Source organism: Chelonoidis abingdonii, chromosome 1 (assembly GCF_003597395.2).
Source record: "Chelonoidis abingdonii isolate Lonesome George chromosome 1, CheloAbing_2.0, whole genome shotgun sequence".
Classification (NCBI taxonomy): Eukaryota; Metazoa; Chordata; order Testudines; family Testudinidae; genus Chelonoidis; species Chelonoidis abingdonii.
In genome coordinates, this window is record NC_133769.1 from 248,989,091 (window position 1) to 249,009,982 (window position 20,892).

Consider the following 20,892-nt stretch of genomic DNA (forward strand, 5'->3'; position numbering starts at 1 on the left):
CTCCCAACACCGTTCATTGCTCTCAGCAAGTCTTTTCTCTGATCGGTTTTGGTTCAAGCAGAGGCTTGGGGCGGGGAGGGGAATCCCTTCATGAGTCAGACAGGCTGGGTACTGTGCCCTGGTTCCCCAAGAACACAGATCTGACAGGTATCAATAGTCTTTACTCCTCTAATATTATTTCTCTTTAGAGATTTTCATAGTTGTGTTGCCCTTGAGCTAAATGCCCTTGAGCTCATGTCTTTGAGCTAAGTACATCAACTTAAATTAATTTTTCTTCAGTTTCAAGTGCCTTGTTCGTTCTGGTTGTCTTTGCCTGAAGTTCGAGTTTTTAATATTTCCCAGTTTAAAAAGTGGAGACCAGATCAGTGTAGAGTGCCCTTCCCACTCTCCCTCCTCAGGGGAGGACCTGAAAAATCCTTGTGAAATTAAATAATGTATTATAGGTGCTGCTGGTTGTCATTCTAGTTGAGGTTGCCAACTCGGTCCACTATATGACCATATTTTCAGTTGCTCAAAAGGTTGCTGAACTTTAACCATGGAAGCTGAACTTTTCCACATCAGGTGTCTGCCTTAGGCTCAATTATTCTGGGAGAAAAAATGATTACACTGTTTCTGAGAACAAAGTTAGGGGAAAATATGTTTTCCCATGTTAAGTGTGTGTGTGTAAAAATATTGACATACTATGTGTGTGTAAAAATATTGACATACTATGTTTTTAAAGAGTGCGCTATCAAACAGGAATATTTTGAAATGCATCAATTTATAAAGGCTAAGTTGATGTGGTTAAGTGCAGATTTATATAGGGCTCTTGAGATCCCCTTGGATGAAAAGCAGTACAGAACTGCACCTATCAAATGCAGGGGGTGGGGTAGAGAGGGAACAAGCAAACCAAACCCTCCCACTCCTTATGTGTAATGGAAAGTCAAAGGCAGCACATAAGTGTAAGTGGGTTTACATGGGGGGGGGGGAGAGAGAGAGAGGGGGGGAGGGAAGTGCCTGCCCTTGGTTGATTGTATAAATAAAGACTGAGAGGATGAAATGAAGGAGCAGCTTCCAGCAATGCCAAAGACTTTGAAGTTCTTGGTGATTAGTTTATGACCTGACCTGGGAATTGAACCCTCAGATTAAGAGTCTGATGCACTGACAACTGAGCTAGCCAGGGATTTAACAGACTCACCATGGGCTGGATCATACTTCAACTTACTAACTTTGTGGAGTCAAAAGTTCTGCTTTTAAAGTTCCCAGTGTGGCTGCTTTTCTGTCTCCCTCCTCCTTCTCTTGCTCTTAAAAAATGCTTGTCTCTTCCCCCAACCCTGGTCTTGTGTGTGTGTGATTCTCTCATGTTTCCACTACTAACGTCCTGCTGCTGCTGCCGTCTCTGCAAGTCCCCTGTTTTTTTGTAGCGGAAACGAGTAGTGTGGCTGAAATGACATACAAGACAAGGGTTACTTTGTATGTCTCCTCTCCTGGAGAGACAGACAACAGGACAGTCATTCAGTCCACCCTCCCTTGCTCCTGGAGCATTAGTTAGCCTTAGCAAGGAGGAGAGGAGACTGAGCCAGGGAGGGTGAGAGAATCAGAAGGGAAAAAAAAAGCTCTCTCCTCCCAAACACAGAAGGAGGAGGAAGAGAGCCAGAGGCCAAACAAAACAGTGAGAGAGTTGAAGGAAACCTCCTCCCCTTCTGGGAAATGAAAGTGAGGAGTGAGTAGGCTTTGAGGATGATAACTTAGTGCAGAGCAGGGAGGGGCAGCCAGTCCTTTCTCTCCCAGGCTCTGCCAAGTGCCCCCATTGCAGAAGTGCTCACGTCTGTCCTGTGTGTTTGGGAAGGAGGACAGGAAGATGTCACAGGATGCTGAAGAGGGCAGGGATGTGCCCCAGGTGCCGATGGAAGAGGAGGAGAGGAAGAACAGGAGGCGAAGAAAGAGGAAGAAGAAGGAGAGCAAGACACGGACTGTGCGCTCTAACCTGCTGCTATCTGGGCCTGAGGCGGAGAAGCCCCAAAGAAGCCCCCTGGCCAATAATCGCCTCAAGACCACCAAGTACACGGCTCTGTCCTTCCTGCCCAAGAACCTCTTTGAACAGTTTCACCGCCTGGCCAATGTCTACTTTGTCTTCATTGCGCTGCTCAACTTCGTGCCGGCGGTGAATGCCTTCCAGCCTGAGCTGGCCTTGGCCCCTGTGCTCTTCATCCTGGCTGTCACTGCCATCAAGGACCTGTGGGAGGATTACAGCCGCTACCGCTCTGACAATGAGATTAACCACACAGAGTGTCTAGTCTACTGCAGGTGAGGGAGCATGCTGTGTGCATGGGGTGGAGGGTGGGAGACTGGCAGAGACATAGGGGGAGCATTATGGCAACTGGTTTCAATGGAAAGACTAAGATGGGAGCGCATAAGAAGTGCAGGGGCATGTTGAGGGGTTGATATCACCCAACAGGGATTTGTCTCTCTCCTCATGTGCTTGCTGCTATGAAATGTGGGAGAGGGTCTAGAGGGACTGTATTTTTTAGCATGTTTGTACAGCGCCTAATACAATGGGGTCCCTCCCAGCCCATAATTAGGGCTCTTAGGTGCTACGGTATTATAATGAGAATTGGGAAGTGAGCAGGTGACATGCTCTGAAGTTTTTCCATTTACAACACTAAACTCTGCTTAATGAAAACACTCTGTTATCCACGTCTTCGGCATTTATCCCACCAACCTAGTTTGCTGTCCTCTTATCCAGAAGTTTTGACATTCCCAAAGCATTTGAGATAAGCTGTGCTTGCAAACAGAAAAATTCTAATTCATTCGGATGACTGGGAATCCCACAGTGAATTACGGACTTGTGAGACTTGTGAGAGTTAGTGAGTAAGCAAAGTGTGAAAAAAAAAAAAAGAAAAGGCTTGTGCAGCATCACAAAATGAACTTCATTCATTTACTGGACAAGTATTATTTGATTTGTAAGCATTTGTAAGAATACTTCATCGTGTAAGCGGTCAATTCTACTGCAGTATACTTGCTAACAGGGATTTAGTTTTAGTAATATGAAACCACACTCAAGCAATGTGCTAATAAATCTTTGCTGAGCAGAGGGTAGAGGCCTCAGGTTTTTCTGTTTGAATTATGGGGAGTGTGGGTTAGTGAAGTGTGAATTAATGGGGTTCTGCTGTGTTTGCTTTTCTAAAGAATGTGAGGTGAGGGCATCTGTCAATATGTGCTTTTCAAAAGCCCATCATTTATCATCTCAAGTGTCATCATGCACTGTGAATTTGCTACCTCCTGTTGCTGAGAGAGGAGTTTTCCTCCACTTGTTTCTTTCCTCTTTGAAATGAACTTTTACATGTGATCAGAGCTACACTGATTTACACCAACTGAGGATCTAGCCTTTAGAGTTTTATAGCAGTTCCTTTTTAAAGCACCATTGCTTATTTACCCAACTGTAGCTGAGGCTGAGATTTTTTTGGGAAGCCGGGGGTGAGGGAGCAGGAGGGTGGTCTTATGGACCAGTTTCCAAGAGAGCTGGTTTTGCTGATCCTTCTGCTGCTATTACAGAACAGACAGTAAAGTGAGGCAGGAATGTGAAACGTGTTAAGAAGTTTGTTGTCTCTTCATGGGTGAGAGGGTCCTGACTGAGACAGGCATTACAGCAGACAGCAGCAACTCTCTCATTACAAGTCAGAACAGACTAAGTCAGAAATACTTGCAGTAAGCTTTATTTTTAGTCCTCATCAAATTCTGTCTTTCATTTCCCAGTCCCATAACACATCAAGAAATCTTAGCCTATTCTTTCCTCCTCCTATAGTTATGTTTGTGTGGGAAAGACAGTAAAAAGGTTTTATTTCAGTTGGCTAAAACTGTAATAACTAAACCAAGGCAAAGCACATGCAAACAAGTAACACTTATTTAGGACCAAATTCTGACACCCCAACTCATGTGGAACAGTTTTAAAATTTTTATTAAAGCTAATGTTAAAAAAATTTATATAAATACATAGATTGAGAAAAGAGTGTCTGTACAACTGGGTATAGTGCTCAGATTAAACACAAACTTTGTATTTGTGGATAAAGTCATATGATATATAGAGTACATAATCAGCAATATCCCAAATTTAGGTAAATAGATTTAACAATACAGTTTAGATCAGGGATCGGCAACCTTTGGCACGGGGCATGCCAGGATAAGTCCCCTGGCGGGCCGAGCCAGTTTGTTTACCTGCTGCGTCCACAGGTTCGGCCGATCGTGGCTCCCACTGGCCGCGGTTCACCATCTCAGGCCAATGGGGGCTGCAAGAAGCCATGGCCAGCACATCCCTCGGCCCGCACTGCTTCCCACAGCCTCCATTGCCCTGAGACGGCGAACCGTGGCCAGTGGGAGCTGCGATTGGCCGAATCTTTGGACGCAGCAGGTAAACAAACCCTGGCGGGCCGCAGGCTGAAGGTTGCCGATCCGTGGTTTAGATATTAGAATCTGAATACTTGGGTATATAACACATGAAAAGTTGTATAGAGACTTGATTGTGGAAAGCAAAATATAAAAATGAGTGGAGATTGTCCCTCAGTAATTGAGAATTAGGTAGGTTGTCCATTTCGAAAATACAATCCATGAGGAAAGTATTTCAGTTACTTTCCTGTACCTTATTCTGAGCAGTTCCAAAATCTGTCTGCTAGTAAATAGGAATAAAGTAGAAACAGGTAATCTAGACCCCAAAGTTAAAAACTAAAAAACTACATGTTGTAGAAGCCATTCAAAAGCCTTAATAGTAATTCTGGGCTGGCTTTTCCCACCAAAACTTTTCTTTTTGAACTGCAACTGAATAGTTAAAAGTGACCATTAGAAAATGTGTACTTTTACTGTCACTTTCAAATTGATATTGAAGCTCGTTGAGATTCACAGCTAAGCGTTTAATGTGTTGTACTTTATTCTAGTTTGTTATGCTAGCATTTATGTTGTGTTTAAACTCAAAATTAGAGTCCTAGTATTTTGAGAACTACATTACTTTAGAGTTACAGTTTTACTGGTTTAGTGGGGAATATCTTGGGTATCCTTCTATTTTGAATCAATCTATTCCCAGTGGTGTAGTAAGCTTGAAAGCATAGAACCATAGGTCCAGCTACTCAAATAAAAATTTCTGAATCAGGATGGAAGTTGAATGCTGCTTAGTTAGAATTGCATCCAGGAGCAAAGCCCAAGTGGGCTCTTTCCCTTGAAGGCCAGGACTTCACACTTCTGGAGAAGAATAGTGGCTGAGCTGGGAAGGGGAAGTTTTCAGCTGCGTGATCTACTCCTAACTGTGTGGATAGTTGTGTGCCCTCAACACCCTCCCTATTTTAGCATATGCATTGAGCCTAAGTAATTTAAATGTATGGTAATGTCTGTACTCCCAAAAAGATCCTAAAGTGCTTCACAGAATACTGCATCTATGTACCATATTGTTGAAATGGTGCCACCTCTGGGGGAGACAGCAGCAGACAACTAGCTCCCAAAATATTCAAGAGCCAGAGGCAGGGATTTTTTCCCCAGGAGTTGTAGGGAAAACCATTCCTTTTTTGGTAAATAATGCGCATGCAGAACAGACTGGCCCTTGCTTTCTAATAGTTTTAACATTTCTGTTCAGATGAAGATGGAAGTCAGTTCTTACATTACCTAGACTCGTTCATCTACGGTCACTGTGTTGCTTTACTCATGGCTACAGTCTCAATTCCTTATTTGAGCATAAATTGCAAAATTGAAATATAATGATAGGCAGAGCCTGCTGCTGTCAGTGTCAGCTAATCAGGATAAGGCCCCAGCAGGATACTGACAAAAGTAGTAACCTCAGTAAGAGGCTTTCAGTAATAAATATACAAATAGATCTTTCCTGTATCAGTACATCACAGAATAGGATAGGAAGGGTTGATATTACATCAACAAGCAGGATGCGAAAAAAGTTGTGGTAGGGGCTATACCTTTCTCTTCCTACCTCCCCCCAACAATGGGAACTCTGATGACCCCTCCTTATAAGGTCATTATTGCCATGTGAATTCAGACATCAATCAAAGCCCTGTAGCACTAGAAAAAAATGCAGATTGCACACTGAAACGTTTTCTCAGACTGATTCCAAGATACACACGTTGCTGCTGTTTTTAAATATTTGGCAACACCAAGTGTGGGCTGGGAGTGCATGTCTTAAAAGCTGTTCTAGGCAGAGGTCTTGTTTTCAGTATATTCTTGCAAAGCATGATACGCATTCACATGCTGTATAAATAGAAAATTAATATGAATAACATTGGAATTCATCCTGTATGGCAGTGTTTCCCAAACTTGGGACGTCACTTGTTCAGGGAAAGCCTCTGGCAGGCCGGGCTGGTTAGTTTAACTGCCATGTCTGCAGGTCCGGCCGATCACAGCTCCCACTGGCCGCGGTTCACTGCTCCAGGCCAATGGGAGCTGCTGAAAATGGCGCAGGCCGAGGGCCGTACTGCCCGCCGCTTCCAGCAGCTCCCATTGGCCTGGAGCAGTGAACCACAGCCAATGGGAGCCACAATCAGCCAAACCTGCGGACGCAGCAGGTAAACAGCCCGGCCCGCCAGGGGCTTTCCCTACACAAGCAGCATCCCAAGTTTGGGAAACACTGCTGTATGGAATTATATTTTGTAAATGACTTCATGCAATGGTGCTGAAACACTGTTAATTAACATTTTTCAGAGAGTGTTATTTTCAAAATGAAAGGTTTCAGTTTTAGTGCCTATTCTAATGTCTTTAAGGTCCAGAAAAAGTATTGCTGCAGTGTGTAAGCATCTCTGTTTACAGATCAGAAGGCCATACTGTTTCTTTTGTGGACATGGAAATGTAGATTTATCAAATCAAAACTTCTGACCTGATTGTTTTTTCCAGTGGTGTTGCACTCCTACTGTTCAGTTCCTACTGATTGTAATGGGAGCTGCAGGTGCTTATTGCCTTAGAAAATCAAGATTATCCTCCCTCAGTAAAACCCAAGGGAAAGAGAAAAGAGAGCATGAGGAACTTGCTTCATGGCATTTCCAAAATATCTTCACCCAATTAACAGGTTTTCAGCCCTACAGAAGAAACACAGGGTAACCTCCACGGACAATCTGAGGAACAGGGGCAAAGCAAGTTACGTCCCTTGGGATCCTAAGACATCCATGTGGTGGCCTGAATCGCTTCTCTGAATCCTTTCCAGAAATAAAGCATTCCTGCATCTGATTCAAAAGGAAACTACTTAGGATTAGTCTGTTCCCTCTGCTGGGAGCGCTTTACACTAGAAATTGACTGTAGAGAATAATACAATAGGATTGTGTGATTGGGGTCAGTATCCTTTTTCAGCTGGCAAGGGGAACATTCCTCTTAATGTTACTCTCTTTTTGTCTGTTTTCTATGTTCTGTCCAGACTGACTGTGAATAACTAATTGGGAAGCATGATGGCACCACTTACTCACTATGTTGACTTGCCACACACAAGTGTTTTGTGGCAATCATGGTCGGGTGGAAACCAAGCCAAGCATCAGGAGAGCTGGGTTCTGTTCCCAGATCTTCCATTGTCTTGTTGTGTGACTTTGGGCAAATTTCCTCAAATTTCCTCAACTACCTGATGATGCATAGGAGAGCCTTATAGAAATGATCTAGGCATACTTTATAAGGTATTGGGTCGTATTTCTGGTCTCCAGGCAGAGATTCAGAGACCCAAGGGAACTGACAGGCAGATGCCTGGCCAAACAGTGGATTTCAGCTATCTCGTATTGCTGTCCATTGTAACTCCTATTGTAAACAGGCAAAGCTGCTATAAACCAGACCATGCACTCCTATAAATTACCATTGCTGCAGGCTGGAGGAGTTACCTTCTGTAGTGCTCCCCATGCCTTAGAACTGTTTTGCCTTTCGACACTGGAAGTTTGCAGTGGTGCAGCTATGCTGGTGGCTAGCCACCAGTGATTGTAACTGGGGCAAATCCCCAGTGTCAACAAGGTCTGCAGATGATGTTGGAGTAATGCCTTCAGCCTGTCTCCCCAGCCAGGATGTGGAAGCAAGAGCTGAGCCATCAAACTTTTTTTTAAAAAAACAAGCTCCAGGTGAAGTCTACTTTAAATTGACCTATCAGAGGTTTTTAAAGTGGTGGTGTAGTTAAAAAGTGGTGAGTAAAATAAACACTCAGGCAGAATAGGCCTGGCAACAAACTCTACTTTTTCTGTGTTGGTCTGTGGACAGCGCATCATCACTAATGCACAGAGACTCAGGAAGGTAGGCCTAAGGCTAGACCATGTCTGAAATATAAGATCAGAAATCCAAGCTGGCATGTCTGGCTGGGTTCTTTTTATAAGAAGTGCAGTGGGACACTTATTTCCAAGTTTGGTGGCAACCAAGCTTAAGAGTTCTTGAGTTTTCACAGGGAACTGTACACTTAGTTCTGATCTGAAAGGCTTCTGCTGGCCACTCCCTTCATGAAGACTGCATCGTTAGCCCTGTTGTCTCACTCCTTGGGCACTGTGCACTGGAGGACTTACTATGTCCAAAAATCTGGTTTTGCTTCACAGATCACCCTCAGGCACATGGATAGCTCTAATATCCCAACAAACAGGAGCCATGTATCAGTCCTCCCCTGGGAGGCAGGACCATCAGAACTAAAACGTCTCAGAACTATGGTCCAGATTTGCACCGTACGCCAGCAATAAGATTGGGAAGGGGGTCTCAGATTCACAGTATAGCCACATCTTGAGAAAGAGTGTTGTGTGCCCATCCATAATTGTGTATACCACATTCCCTCCTAGTGTTGATCAAATAACATTCCACAGCAGTCGTTTATTTGGAAAAGTAATACTCAGAAAGTACTTAATGTGATCTAGCAAAGAGATACAACACCATGTGACCATGCTCTTTGCAGACTACCAGAAAGAGCTCTGTAGACCACTGTTCAGGAAGCTTCTCATTGATACATCATTACTGGCATAGTTAAGACTCTAATCTCAGCTTTTGGTGAGCACAAACACACACCAAATAGTAAAGAGAGCCTCCCTCTTTTACAACCTATCTCCAGCAACAGAAGTTGTTGATTGTGATATCTTTATTGTCCTTCAAAGGATCTTTCTTCTCATCCCTTATCATCCTTGAGGGTTGGGAAAGTTTTCCAGCTTTCACACAGACAAGTTAAGGTGGTTTAAAACAAAACAAAAAAACTTGTCTGAATTGCTTATGAAGGCAATTTTTCACACTGAAATTGGCACTAGAGTTACGAATCCCATTCCTAAGAGTACCGTTATCTCAAGTCCTTTTATAGTTGAGGCTGATTTTGCATTTGGATCATGAACAGATATAATTAATGTTCATAATAGGGAATTAGAAAAAGTATAATGCAGAAGCATTTTTAATTAAATCTTTGCATATGTGCATGAAAGGAATAACAAACCCAAAATCCAGTTTGAGGAAGGTGACATGAACATTTTAAAACACATTGGCAGAGTTCCTTTGCTGCGCTTCCACGAGGCACAACTCCTGGGAAGTGGAGATAGGAATGAGGTGCCCGTCAGCCACCTTTGCGCTCTCCTGAATCTGGGCTTTTCTGAGGATCAGTGTCTAGCACAGGGGTAGGCAGCCTATGGCACGTGTGCCGAAGGCGGCACATGAGCTGATTGTCAGTGGCACTCACACTGCCCGGGTCCTGGCCACCAGTCTGGGGGGTTCTGCATTTTAATTTAATTTTAAATGAAGCTTCTTAAAACATTTTAAAAACCTTATTTACGGTGCATACAACAATAGTTTAGTTATATATTATAGACTTATAGAAAGAGACCTTCTAAAAACATTAAAATGTATTACTGGCACGCGAAACCTTAAATTACAGTGAATAAACAAAGACTCGGCACAGCACTTCTGAAAGGTTGCCGACCCCTGATCTAGCATAAATTAGACTCCTTCAATTGACAGCAGTCTCCTCAGGGCTACCTACAGGTGTGGAGCAGCTCAGAATCACCCTGTTGTACTCTAAATTGTGTCCCCACCCATCTCCTCCCTGGGGTTGTGTGGAAGGGATGGTAGTGTTGAAACAGGGGCCAGAGTTGCGCGGGTGGGGGGGAAGAGTATCCCTCCAACTGTGTCTTTCAATAAATAATGTGATTCTGTTTTTTCAAACCGAGAGCTCTAAAATGCACAGAAGACATAACTTTTCAAAAGCATTCGTCTTACTGTTTCAGGGATCACAGAAATATATCATGGTGCCCACAGAAACCAACCAGCCACCCAACTGAAAATAAACCCGGTGTTGTGGATCATTGCTAGATGTCTGTTTAATCCACTTGACCTTGCCAGACTGCCATATGCCCTCTGCTCTCACTGGTTGTTGCTTTTTCCCCGTGTCTAAAGGAAAGCAGATACAGATCTTTACCTAGTGCACCCCGCACCCTTAAGAATAATCATGCATAGCAAGGGATTACTTAAAAGTATCTATACATGGGAAAAACTTATGTTCCTCTTGCGTATTTTATTAAAATACTTTCACTGTCTAGTCATGTTTTCTCCCTGTTATGTGGTGCTACAAATGGGCAGGTCTCTCAGGAACAACAGCCAGCTTTTGCAACTTGAAGAGCCATTGCATAAGCTCAGACTCTGTTGGGGAGTACAGAGATCATTTGTTTTGTTTTATGTTCTGGTTGCCTAGAAGTAATGGCCTGCTTTCAGGAAGAGTTTAAATGCTAGCAGTCTAGATGGTTGTGCTTTTTGGCTGTGATGTGTCCATGCTGCTTTTTTAACACTTAACATGTGAGCAACATTGCAAAATAATTGGTGCTTTTATTCCCTCTTCCCCTTTTTCTAACTACTGTAAAACTACCACCTTGGTCCCTTAGACTTGTCTTTTGTCTGATGTCTTAGGCTTTAGTCATTCTGTAGGATGACGATATCGGTGCTGCTGGCCCCCTTCTTCTGTTCTCGGCTGAGAACCTGAGTGGCTTAGGCATGCCTATATTCGCTGTTCCCCAAAACACTTAAGCCAACATTTTCCCCAAAACACTTAAGCCAACATTTTCAAAGTAGGATGACTAAAGTTAGGTTCCTAAATTGAAGTCAATGGGATTTAAGTGAGCTCAGCTTCGTTGAAAATCAGGCCACCCATTTAGGCTCCTATGGGTGGATTTTGGTGCTTAGCTGCAGGTCTCCTTAATGCAAAAGGAGTTTAACTAGAAGATCATTAGAAAAAGTAAGATAAATCAATTCAGATCAAAAGTAAATTATATGAATTCGTCAGCTAACAGATAATCTTGCAGTTATAGTACAGTGATTACAGCAGGTCGTCACTTACATGTTTTCATAGATTTCATTGTGATCATCTAGACCGTGTTTTTCAAACCGTGGGTCATGACCCAGTACTGGGTCACAGCATGTCAGGCACTGGGTCACCTTGCTCTGCTCAGCACCACTGACTGGGACATTAAAAATCCCGTTGGCAGTGCTGTCCAGCTAAGGCAGGCCAATGCCTGTCTTTTCAGACACTGCACTGCACCCTGGAAGCAGCCAGCAGTGGGTCCAGCTTCTAGGCAGGGGTGCTACGAGGCTCCATGCACTGCACCTGCCCTGAGCACCGGCTCCACATTCCCATTGGCTAGAAACCAGCCAATGGGAGTTGGAGGGAGGTGCCTGCAGATGAGAGTTTCACAAAGCCACTTGCGTACCTCTGTCTAGGAGCCAGACCTGTTCCTGGCCGCTTCTGGGGTGCAGTGCAGTCTGTGGTGCCAGGACAGGTGGGAAGACTGCCTCTGCACCCCGGCTGCACCACTGACTAGGAGCCGCCGGAGGTAAGTCCATGCCCCAACCCTGTGCCCCACCCCAAACCTGGAACCTCTTCCTGCACCTCAAACCCCTCATCTCTGGCCCCACTGCAGAGCCTGTACCCCCCAGCCCAGAGCCCTGACCCCTTTCTGCACCCCAACCCCCTGCCCCAGCCCTGAGCCCCTCCCACACCCCAAACACCTCATCCCCAGCTCCATTGGGTCGTGGGCATTAACAATTTTCTTCAACTGGTTCCCCAGAAAAAGTTTGAAAACCACTGATCTAGACACCATTGTGATCATCTAGTCCAGTGGTCCCCAAGCTTTTCCAGATGGCAGGCACCGGACGACGAGCCACCGAGAAGTGGCAAAGTCAAGAGGTGTCACAGCCGAAAATCAGTGGCATTTCGGCAGTGATGCCTCTTGGTGACACCGCTTTTTGGCGGCATTTTGGCGGATGCTTGTCCGCCGGCCAGTACGTGAGTGCGCATAGATGCCCAGTGGGCTCCATGGTGCCCCCGGGCACTGCATTGGGGACCACTGATAGTCTGACTTCATGATTAACACAGGCCAGAGAACTTCCCCCAAATAGTTCCTACAGCAGATCTTTTAGCAAAACACCCAATCTTGATTTAAAAATTGTCAGTGATGGAGAATACACCATTAGCCTTGGTAAATTGTTCCAAAAGTTAGAACCCTGCAAATCTGCAGATATCTGCTTTATATCCATGGAGCATGTTTGTGGATCGTGGATGGATGCATATCCAAATACTGTATCTTGAGCCCTGCAAATCTATGGGTATCTGCTTTATATCCATAGTCCATGTTTGTGGATCGCAAATTGGATGCAGATACAAATTTTGTATCTGCGCAGGGCTCTACCAATGATTAATTACCCTCACTGTCACAAATTTACTCCTTATTATTAGGGCTCAGATGTTTGCTGTGTTTCATCAGGATTTTGCCTCTCCCTTCCAGGATTCCAGTGTCTTGGCTGCCTACTTTGTCAGCTTTTTCCTTCTGCCTTCTTCTTTGTTATAGTCCTGCAGATCTGTGAAATAAAAGCTTGAGCATATACATCACATCAGAAAAAGAGGGATCTTTTATTTTTAGCATCTGAATGATATTTGCACACCTGAGAGCATTGTGGCCTCTCTTCTCTGAACCCCAATACCTACTCTATGTTCACATTTTATTCATTATTGTAGAAAATAACTCTTCCCTGAGTGGACAGGTTGTTTGGTCTTTTTTGCATATACAGTTACATGTCTTCCACATACACAAAGGCTGATCCATTAATGTGTCATTGGCCTGACAGATTCTTGTCTGAAGTAATTAGTTTGGTTTTTTTTCTCTCGCTGAGACAGACAGGAACTGGATTTTAATAATTCCAATGTATGCATCATTTCAATCAATATCCAATCAGACTTCTGGAACCTGGGTGCATTGTCTGACCTGCTGTTTTTCTGAATGGCCTGTTTAACAACTGGATTTTAAAAAGCATAGATTAAATGTGTTTTGTTAGATGAAGTGGTTAATTTAGTCTCAAATGCCTTATCTCAAATTGCATTCTGCTTTCAGTGTTAGCCATTAACATATTATTCACACTTGCACATTCTATTTACATAATTTATATCGAAGCTAAGAAACAGTGTAAGAGATTAGGTGTTGTTAATAAATAATTTTTTCCCTTGAATAACCGATGACCTTTTTGTGGAACTGTCAGTCTATAAAGTGGCATTCTTTCTGCTTTTGCTGTTTGCTTTTACCTTCAAGTCATAGCTATTGGTTTGCTTGTTTTTTTGTTTTGTTTTGTTTTGTTTTTTGTTTTTAAAACATGAGTTACTGTAGCGTGTGTTTTGATTCTATGTTAATCACTTCACACTAGGTCAACTAAAAGGGTTTAATATATATATATTTACTAAAAACACAGAAGTGTGTATGTGTTCAACATGCTTACTGTTGTTTTACAGAACAGAAAATAAGCTTACATTTCAAAGTAGCTTTAAAGTGTCACATACAGTCAGGGCCGGTGCAAGGAAGTTTCGACCCCTAGGTGAAACTTCCACCTTGCACCCCCCCAGCCCTGCAGCAGCTCCCCTCTGCCCTGAGGCCCCTCGCCCGCGGCAGCTCCCCACCCTCAGGCCCAGGGAGCCCTGCAGTACCTCCTAACCCTAGCTCACCTCTGATCCGCGTCCTCTCCGAGCATGCTGTCCTGCTCTAATTCTCCTTCCAGGCTTGTAGCGCCAAACAGCTGATTGGCGCCACAAGCCTGGGAGGCAGGAGAAGCAAAGCAGCAACTGCACGGTGGAACCCCTGGGCTGCCGGCTGCCGGCTGCCGGCGGCGGCCCGCTGACCCAGGGGAATCCCTGGGCTGCCAGTGGCAGCTCAGACTCCCTCTCCCTCCCAGGGCAGTGGCCGCTCAAACACTTAAAAAAAAATTGGAGGGCGCTGCTTTTTGGCACCCCCAAATCCTGGTGCCCTAGGCAACCGCCTAGTCTGCCTAAATGGTAGCACCGGCCCTGTATACAAACTTGTAAAGTTTTCTCACTCTCTAGGTATAGATGTTATATACAACAAATAATGATGCTACACAACAGGGTTTGAATTACATGATGTAGGATGAAATCCTGGCCCCACTGAAATCAGTGGTAAAACTCCCGTTGACTTCTGTGGAATCAGGATTTGACCCTAAATCTCTTAACTTCTGTGTTTGAATTGCTGTCCTTCTCTTTGCATTATATATTATGTAGGAAGGATGGGCTCCACTTAAACCAAAATGGAACCAGATTGCTGGCATGTAAAATTAAAAAGGTTGTAGATGAGTTTTTAAACTAGGGGCTGGGGGAAAGCTGACAGGTGTGGAGGAACACATGGTTCAGACAGAGACATCACTAAGGGTAGGATCTGTTAATGGAGAGTCTGTATATACTAGTAAGGAGAAGTGGATGGAAGATGATAAAACACGGGTAGGATCTGATGAGAAACAGTCAAATGAAAGAGTCTCATTCAATTACATCACATTGTGGCAGACAGCTAAAAAGTGACATTTTTTAAGTGCTTATATACAAATGCTAGAAGTCTAAATAAGATGGGTGAACTTGAATCATATTAAATGAGCATATTGATACAAAAGGCATCACAGAAACTTGTTAGAATGAAGAAAATCAATGGGACATAGTAATACCAGGGTACAGAAGATACTGGAAGGGCAGAATAGGTCATGCTGGTGGGGAAGTGGCACTATATGTGAAAGAAAGCATAGAGTCAAATAAAGTAAAAATCTTAAATGAATGAAACTGTACCATGGAATCTCTATGGATAGTAATTCCATGCTTGAATAATAAGAATATAGCAGTGGGAATTTACTACCAACCACCTGACCAGGATGGTGATAGTGACTGTGAAATGCTCAGGGAGATTAGAGAGGCTGTAAAAATAAAAATCTCACTAATAATGGGAGATTTCAAATATCCCCATATTGACTGGGTACGTCACCTCAGGATGGGATGCGGAGATAAAGTTTTTTCACGCCTTAAATGACTGCTTCGTGGAGCAGCTAGTCCTGGAATGCACAAGAGGAGAGACAATTCTTGATTTAGTCCTAAGTGGAGCACAGGATCTGGTCCAAGAGGTGAATATAGCTGGACTGCTTGGTAATAGTGACCATAACATAATAAAACTTAACATCTCTGTTCATGCTTGGAGGGGAGAGAAGGGACACCAAAGCAGCCCAGCACAGTAGGATTTAATTTCAGAAAGGGGGACTACAGAAAAATGAGCAAGTTAGTTAAACAGAAATTAAAAGGTACAGTGAAATCCCTGCAACCTGCATGGAAACTTTTTAAAGACATTACAAAAGAGGCTCAATTTAAATGTATAACCCAAATTAAAAAACATAATAAGACCAAAAAAGTGCCACCGTGGCTAAACTACACAGTAAAAGAAGTAGTTATAGTCAAAAAGGCATCCTTTAAAAAGTAGAAGTTAAATCCTACTGAGGAAAAAAGGAGAATAAACTCTGGCAAGTGAAGTGTAAAAATATACTTAGGAAAGCCAAAAAAGAATGTGAAGAACTTTCCAAGGACTTGAAAAGTAACAGCAAAAAAAAAAATTTAAAAACATCAGAAGCAGTGGGGACAATCAAGATGCTAAAGGAGCACTTAAGGACAATAAGGCCAGTGTGGAGAAACTAAACAAATTCTTTGCTGAGTATTTGAGGGAGATTCCCAAACCTGAGCCATTCTTTTTAGGTGACAGATCTTATGAACTGTCCCAGGCTGAGGTGTCATTAGATGAGGTTTTGGAACAAACTGATAAATTAAACAGTAATAAGTCACCAGGACCAGATGGTATTCACTATCATTTAAATCAGCTTCTGTACCAGATGACTGAAGGATGTGACACCAATTTTTAAAAAATGCTCCAGAGGTGATTCCAGCAATTACAGGCCAGTAAGCCTAACTTCAGTACCAGGCAAATTGATTGAAACTGTAATAAAGAACAGAATTATCAGACACCTAGATGAACATGATTTCTTGGGGAAGAGTCAACATGGTTTTTGTAAAGGGAAATGATGCCTCACCAATCTACAAGATTTCTTTTATCAGAGGGTCAGCAAGCGTGATCCTGTGGCTATAGTGTACTTAGATTTTTAGAAGGCCTTTGACAAGGTACCTCACCAAAGGCTGTTAAGCTAAGTAAGTTGTCATGGAATAAGAGGCAAGGTCCTCTCCTGAATCAGAAACTGGTTAAAAGATAGGAAACAAAGGATAGGAATAAATGATCAGTTTTCAGAATGGAGAGAGTTAAATAGTGGTGTCCCCCAGGAGTCTGTATTGGGACCTATTCATAAATGATCTGGAAAAAAACGGGTAAACAGTGAGATGGCAAAATTTGCAGATGATACAAAAGTACCCAAGATAGTTAAGTCCAAAGCAGACTGTGATGAGTTACAAAGGGACTTCACAAAGCTTGGTGCCTGGGCAACAAAATGGCAAATGAAATTGAAATGTTGATAAATGCGAAGTAATAAAATGATGGGTCTAAATTAGCTGTTACCACTCAAGAAAGAGATCTTGAAGTCATTGTGGATAGTTCTCTGAAAACATCCACGTGGTGTGCAGCAGCAGTCAAAAAAGTGAACTGAACGTTAGGAACCATTAGGAAAGGGATAAATAACAAGACAGAAAATATAATGCAACTGTATAAATCCACGGTATGCTCAATTCTTGAATACTATATACAGATCTGGTTGCCCCATCTCAAAAAAGAAATATTGGAATTGGAAAAGGCACAGAAAAGGGCAACAAAAATGATTAGGGGTATGGAACAGCTTCCATATGAGGAGAGATTAAAAAGACTGGGATTTTTCAGCTTGGAAAAGAGAAGACTAAGGTGGGATATGATTGAAGTCTATAAAATCATGACTGATGCGGCGAAGGTAAATAAGGAAATGTTCTATACTCTTTCTCATAACACAAGAACTAGGGGGTCATGAAATGAAATTACTAGGCAGCAGGCTTAAAACAAGCAAAAGGAAATATTTCTTCATATAACACATAGTGAACCCATGGAACTCTTTGCCAGAGAATATTGTAAAAGCCAAAACTATAACAGGGCTAAAAAAAAATTAGAGAGGTTCATTAATGGTTCATCAATGGCTATTAGCCGGAATGGGCAGGGATACAAAACCATACCGTGAAGTGTCCCTAGCCTCTATTTGCCCAATGCTGAGAATGGGCAACAGGAGATGATCACTTCATTGATTACCTCTTCTGTTCATTCCCTCTGAAGCACTTGGCATTAGCCACTGTCGGAAAACAGGATACTGGGCTAGACGGACCATGATCTGACCCAGTATGGCCTTTCTTATGTAGCTAGTCTATAGCACCATGTCCACTTATGGTAATGTATATCTTTTATATTAAACTTTCTAAGTTTTCTATTAATAGTAGTGCACTGTTGACATTCAGCCCCTTGTGATATTTCAGATTTTGTTTACTGTCTCTGTCTCTCTTTACCTTTTTGTTCTTCCTTTTTTTCCCTTCTTAAATTCTAATTTATTTATTTATTTCTTGTCTTGGATATCTCTTCCTCCACTCATTTTCCCATTCTTACTTTCTATGTTGCTTCTATGATAAGTAATCATTGTAAGTGGGAGCATTTATTTCTGTCTGATCCTCAGGTGTGCTTTTCACACTGCAATTTTAACGCTAAGTCTGTGCAAGAACTGAGCTAGCTATGACTCCTGGGGATACAGTAGGGATGACTTCTCACTGTTCTCAGCACTGGGACCAGTGGCCCAGCTAATGGTCCATAACAGCTATTAATATGGATTGAACAACGCATACAGTACAAGCAATTTGAAGAGTGGATTTAATCTTTAAAGTTCTAATACCCATAAAATATAATCATAAGCTATTGTAATAATATATCAGTGAAGTGGCTTGGCAGGTGGAGTAGGGAAGATGTACGTTTGTCCACCTCAAGCATCCTGCAACCTAATAAGAAATATCAAAACATAGTTCCCTGACTGATCCGCCTTACACCATATTTAATGCCACCGAATACCTGTACTAGAAAGAAAATCACCAATGTAGGTAGAGTTTATATAGATAACTGTGTGTGTATGTTCAGGGGTGGTGGTTATTGTTGTTTGTTGTGAGTATTTTGGAGGGAAGGATAATTAAGCTTCAAGCCCTTGCTGTATTCATAAATCAAAAAGGAAGATTTCAAAACTGCGATAATCATTTTGATCATTTCAGTTCTTATAAGGGGACCAGTCAGAACTTCCTCAGATAAAAATGCTGTTGAAGTCAATGGCAGTTCTAGCAAGAAAGGGACTGCAGTATTTGTCTCTAAGCACAAAAAGACTCAGGGACCCTCAACGTTTGTGTCCCAGTGCTTGCCAGAGATTTTCAAAGTGTTCTCAATCTTGAAAGAATGTTTAGATTCAAAGCCCGATTTCTAATGTTTTTGTCCTTAAGTTTATTTTCAGTAGCGTTTAGTTTATCTTTAAGGATTTTTATATCCTTACTCAGTTCTGAGATAACTAAACTGTCTCTCTGTTCCATTGCTCCTAACTTGGAAACTTTCCCTTCTCTATCTGACAGTCTTGGGCCCAGTTGTTTGAACTTTGTGTTTTATCACTGGCTGTTACTGTTTCTTGCAGTAAGCCCAGTCTTTTAGTCATAACAACTGCTCCTTGGGCTGTCCTATCTGACAGCTTCTGGAACATCTTTATTGCTCTCCAATTTCAACTTTAAAAAATGCCTTTGAAGATAGTGCCACTTCCTTACAAAAAGAGTTCTGACTGAAGGAAACTGTGCTGTGGTGTTAGCCTTTTACCATAGGGGGAAAAACTTAATTGTGTCAAAACTTTTTCTGATCCTACTGATTATCCCTCTATGCCCTGTAAGATGAAGAGATTGTACTTCCTGTAATTCCCATATACCTGCCTTACACATAGATGTTGTTTAACATCTGTCGGCAATGTCTTCTCATATAAATATCTAATTCCTTTGTGATCTGATCTTAGTTAAGTGATTTATTCCAATAATATCCTGCAGCAATTAGTTCCACAGAATAATATACAACATAAATTTTTAATTCAGTTTAAATGCATATGGGATAGGATTTTAAAAAATCCCTTATAATATAACTTCCCTATAGTATACATTATACTGTATACCTCTGCCATATTTTATTTATGTAGCAAGAGCTCTGTGATATGTGACACAGTCCAAATTCCAAAAGGCCTATATAAATATTATACTCTTATTCATACTACATAGCCCTAACGGTGGTCAAATGAAAGGCAAAATCTTAAAGAAATACATTTTTTAAAACCATAACTGATGAACTGATTTCTTGAGTATCAATTTTTAGAACATCAGTAATGGCTCTAGAACATCAATTTGTAAAGAGCTAGTCATAGAAACCCACTAACTTCGACAGGAGTAATATAGCTAAATCTGACTGACTTGCTAGGGGTTATTCCAGGTTTACCCTAATGAAACTAATGTTAAAATGTAGTCATCTGTGCTGGCCCAATGTTTTCTTAGCAATTTTGGATGACGAAAAAATAATCAGAATAAATAGAACATTTGTGCAAAAGTATATTTTTTTAAAAATGTGACATAAGAAACTGATTTAACTTACAATATCAGTGCTAATAAAAGTACCACTTGATTCACATTTGTCATAAAGCAGCAAAAAGCACTATTTTAAGTTTTAAAAGTTCAAAAGATGCCAGTGTAAGCAAGTGAAGCTGAATGTTGCATAAATTGTTCTGCATGTCTGTCCTCTAAATCCACTTCTATGAAGAATTTAAACAAACTGAAGAGAACACACTTACTAAATGTTTTCTACAGCAATGAAGCTGCTCACACCAGATTTCAGAATCATATTGGAGAGAAATCATAAGGTACGAAGTTTGATAGCTTAGACGCTTGATGTGTACAGTATTAAGTTCTGTAGTGAAATCCTGGCCCCATGGAAGTCCATGGCAAAACTCCCATTGACTTCAATCAGACCAGATTTAATTTCTGGATTTTTAAAATAATATACTCTTTGCTAGTAAAACACTTCTTTACCATAATACCTATAGTTGTACACTGTTGCATGGTCATTATCCAATATATTAATTAAAACAAATGTTTATGTGCTACTTATAGCCAACTATGTAACACTTGTAAATATGAATGTTGGATAAGTGTTCCTTGGGGGAAAAAAATGTACTTACAGTTGTAAGTTCAAAAGGAAAAACTCTTACTAGAACAATATGATTTCAAGAACCATAATAGCTGAAAGACAGATTGTTCAAAATTTCAGTAAATATGATGAAAAGGCAACATTAAAATGCCCCCAAACAACATTAATCTAATTATTGCCCTCTTTACCCTTCATGAAAGGTAGGTACACGTTTATCAAGGATGAAAAGTACTCAACATATTAGTCCCCAGAAACCCAGATTCATAGATTCATAGCCTCTAGGACTGGAAGGGACCTCAAGAGGTCATCGAGTCCAGTCCCCTGCCCTCATGGCAGAACCAAATACTGTCTAGACCATCCCTGATAGACATTTATCTAACCTACTCTTAAATATCTCCAGAGATGGAGATTCCACAACCTCCCTAGGCAATTTATTCCAGTGTTT

At 41.9% G+C, this 20,892-nt stretch overlaps 1 protein-coding gene and 1 long non-coding RNA gene across 2 annotated transcripts in view; one reads left to right on the plus strand and one right to left on the minus strand.

Moving 5' to 3' along the window:
- The first annotated feature begins 1,551 nt into the window (after nucleotides 1–1,551).
- Nucleotides 1,552–20,892, plus strand: part of ATP10A (ATPase phospholipid transporting 10A (putative)) — a 166,007-nt gene continuing 146,666 nt past the window's right edge. Inside the window, exon 1 of the mRNA XM_032805580.2 lies at nucleotides 1,552–2,286. Within this exon, the coding sequence (XP_032661471.1) occupies nucleotides 1,841–2,286 (446 nt within the window). The 5' untranslated portion in view covers nucleotides 1,552–1,840. The remainder of the gene's footprint in view (nucleotides 2,287–20,892) is intronic.
- The window catches only part of LOC116839547 (uncharacterized), a 62,859-nt gene continuing 54,462 nt past the window's right edge, over nucleotides 12,496–20,892 (minus strand). The window contains exon 4 of the long non-coding RNA XR_004377172.2: nucleotides 12,496–12,783. This is a non-coding gene — a long non-coding RNA (uncharacterized LOC116839547). The remainder of the gene's footprint in view (nucleotides 12,784–20,892) is intronic.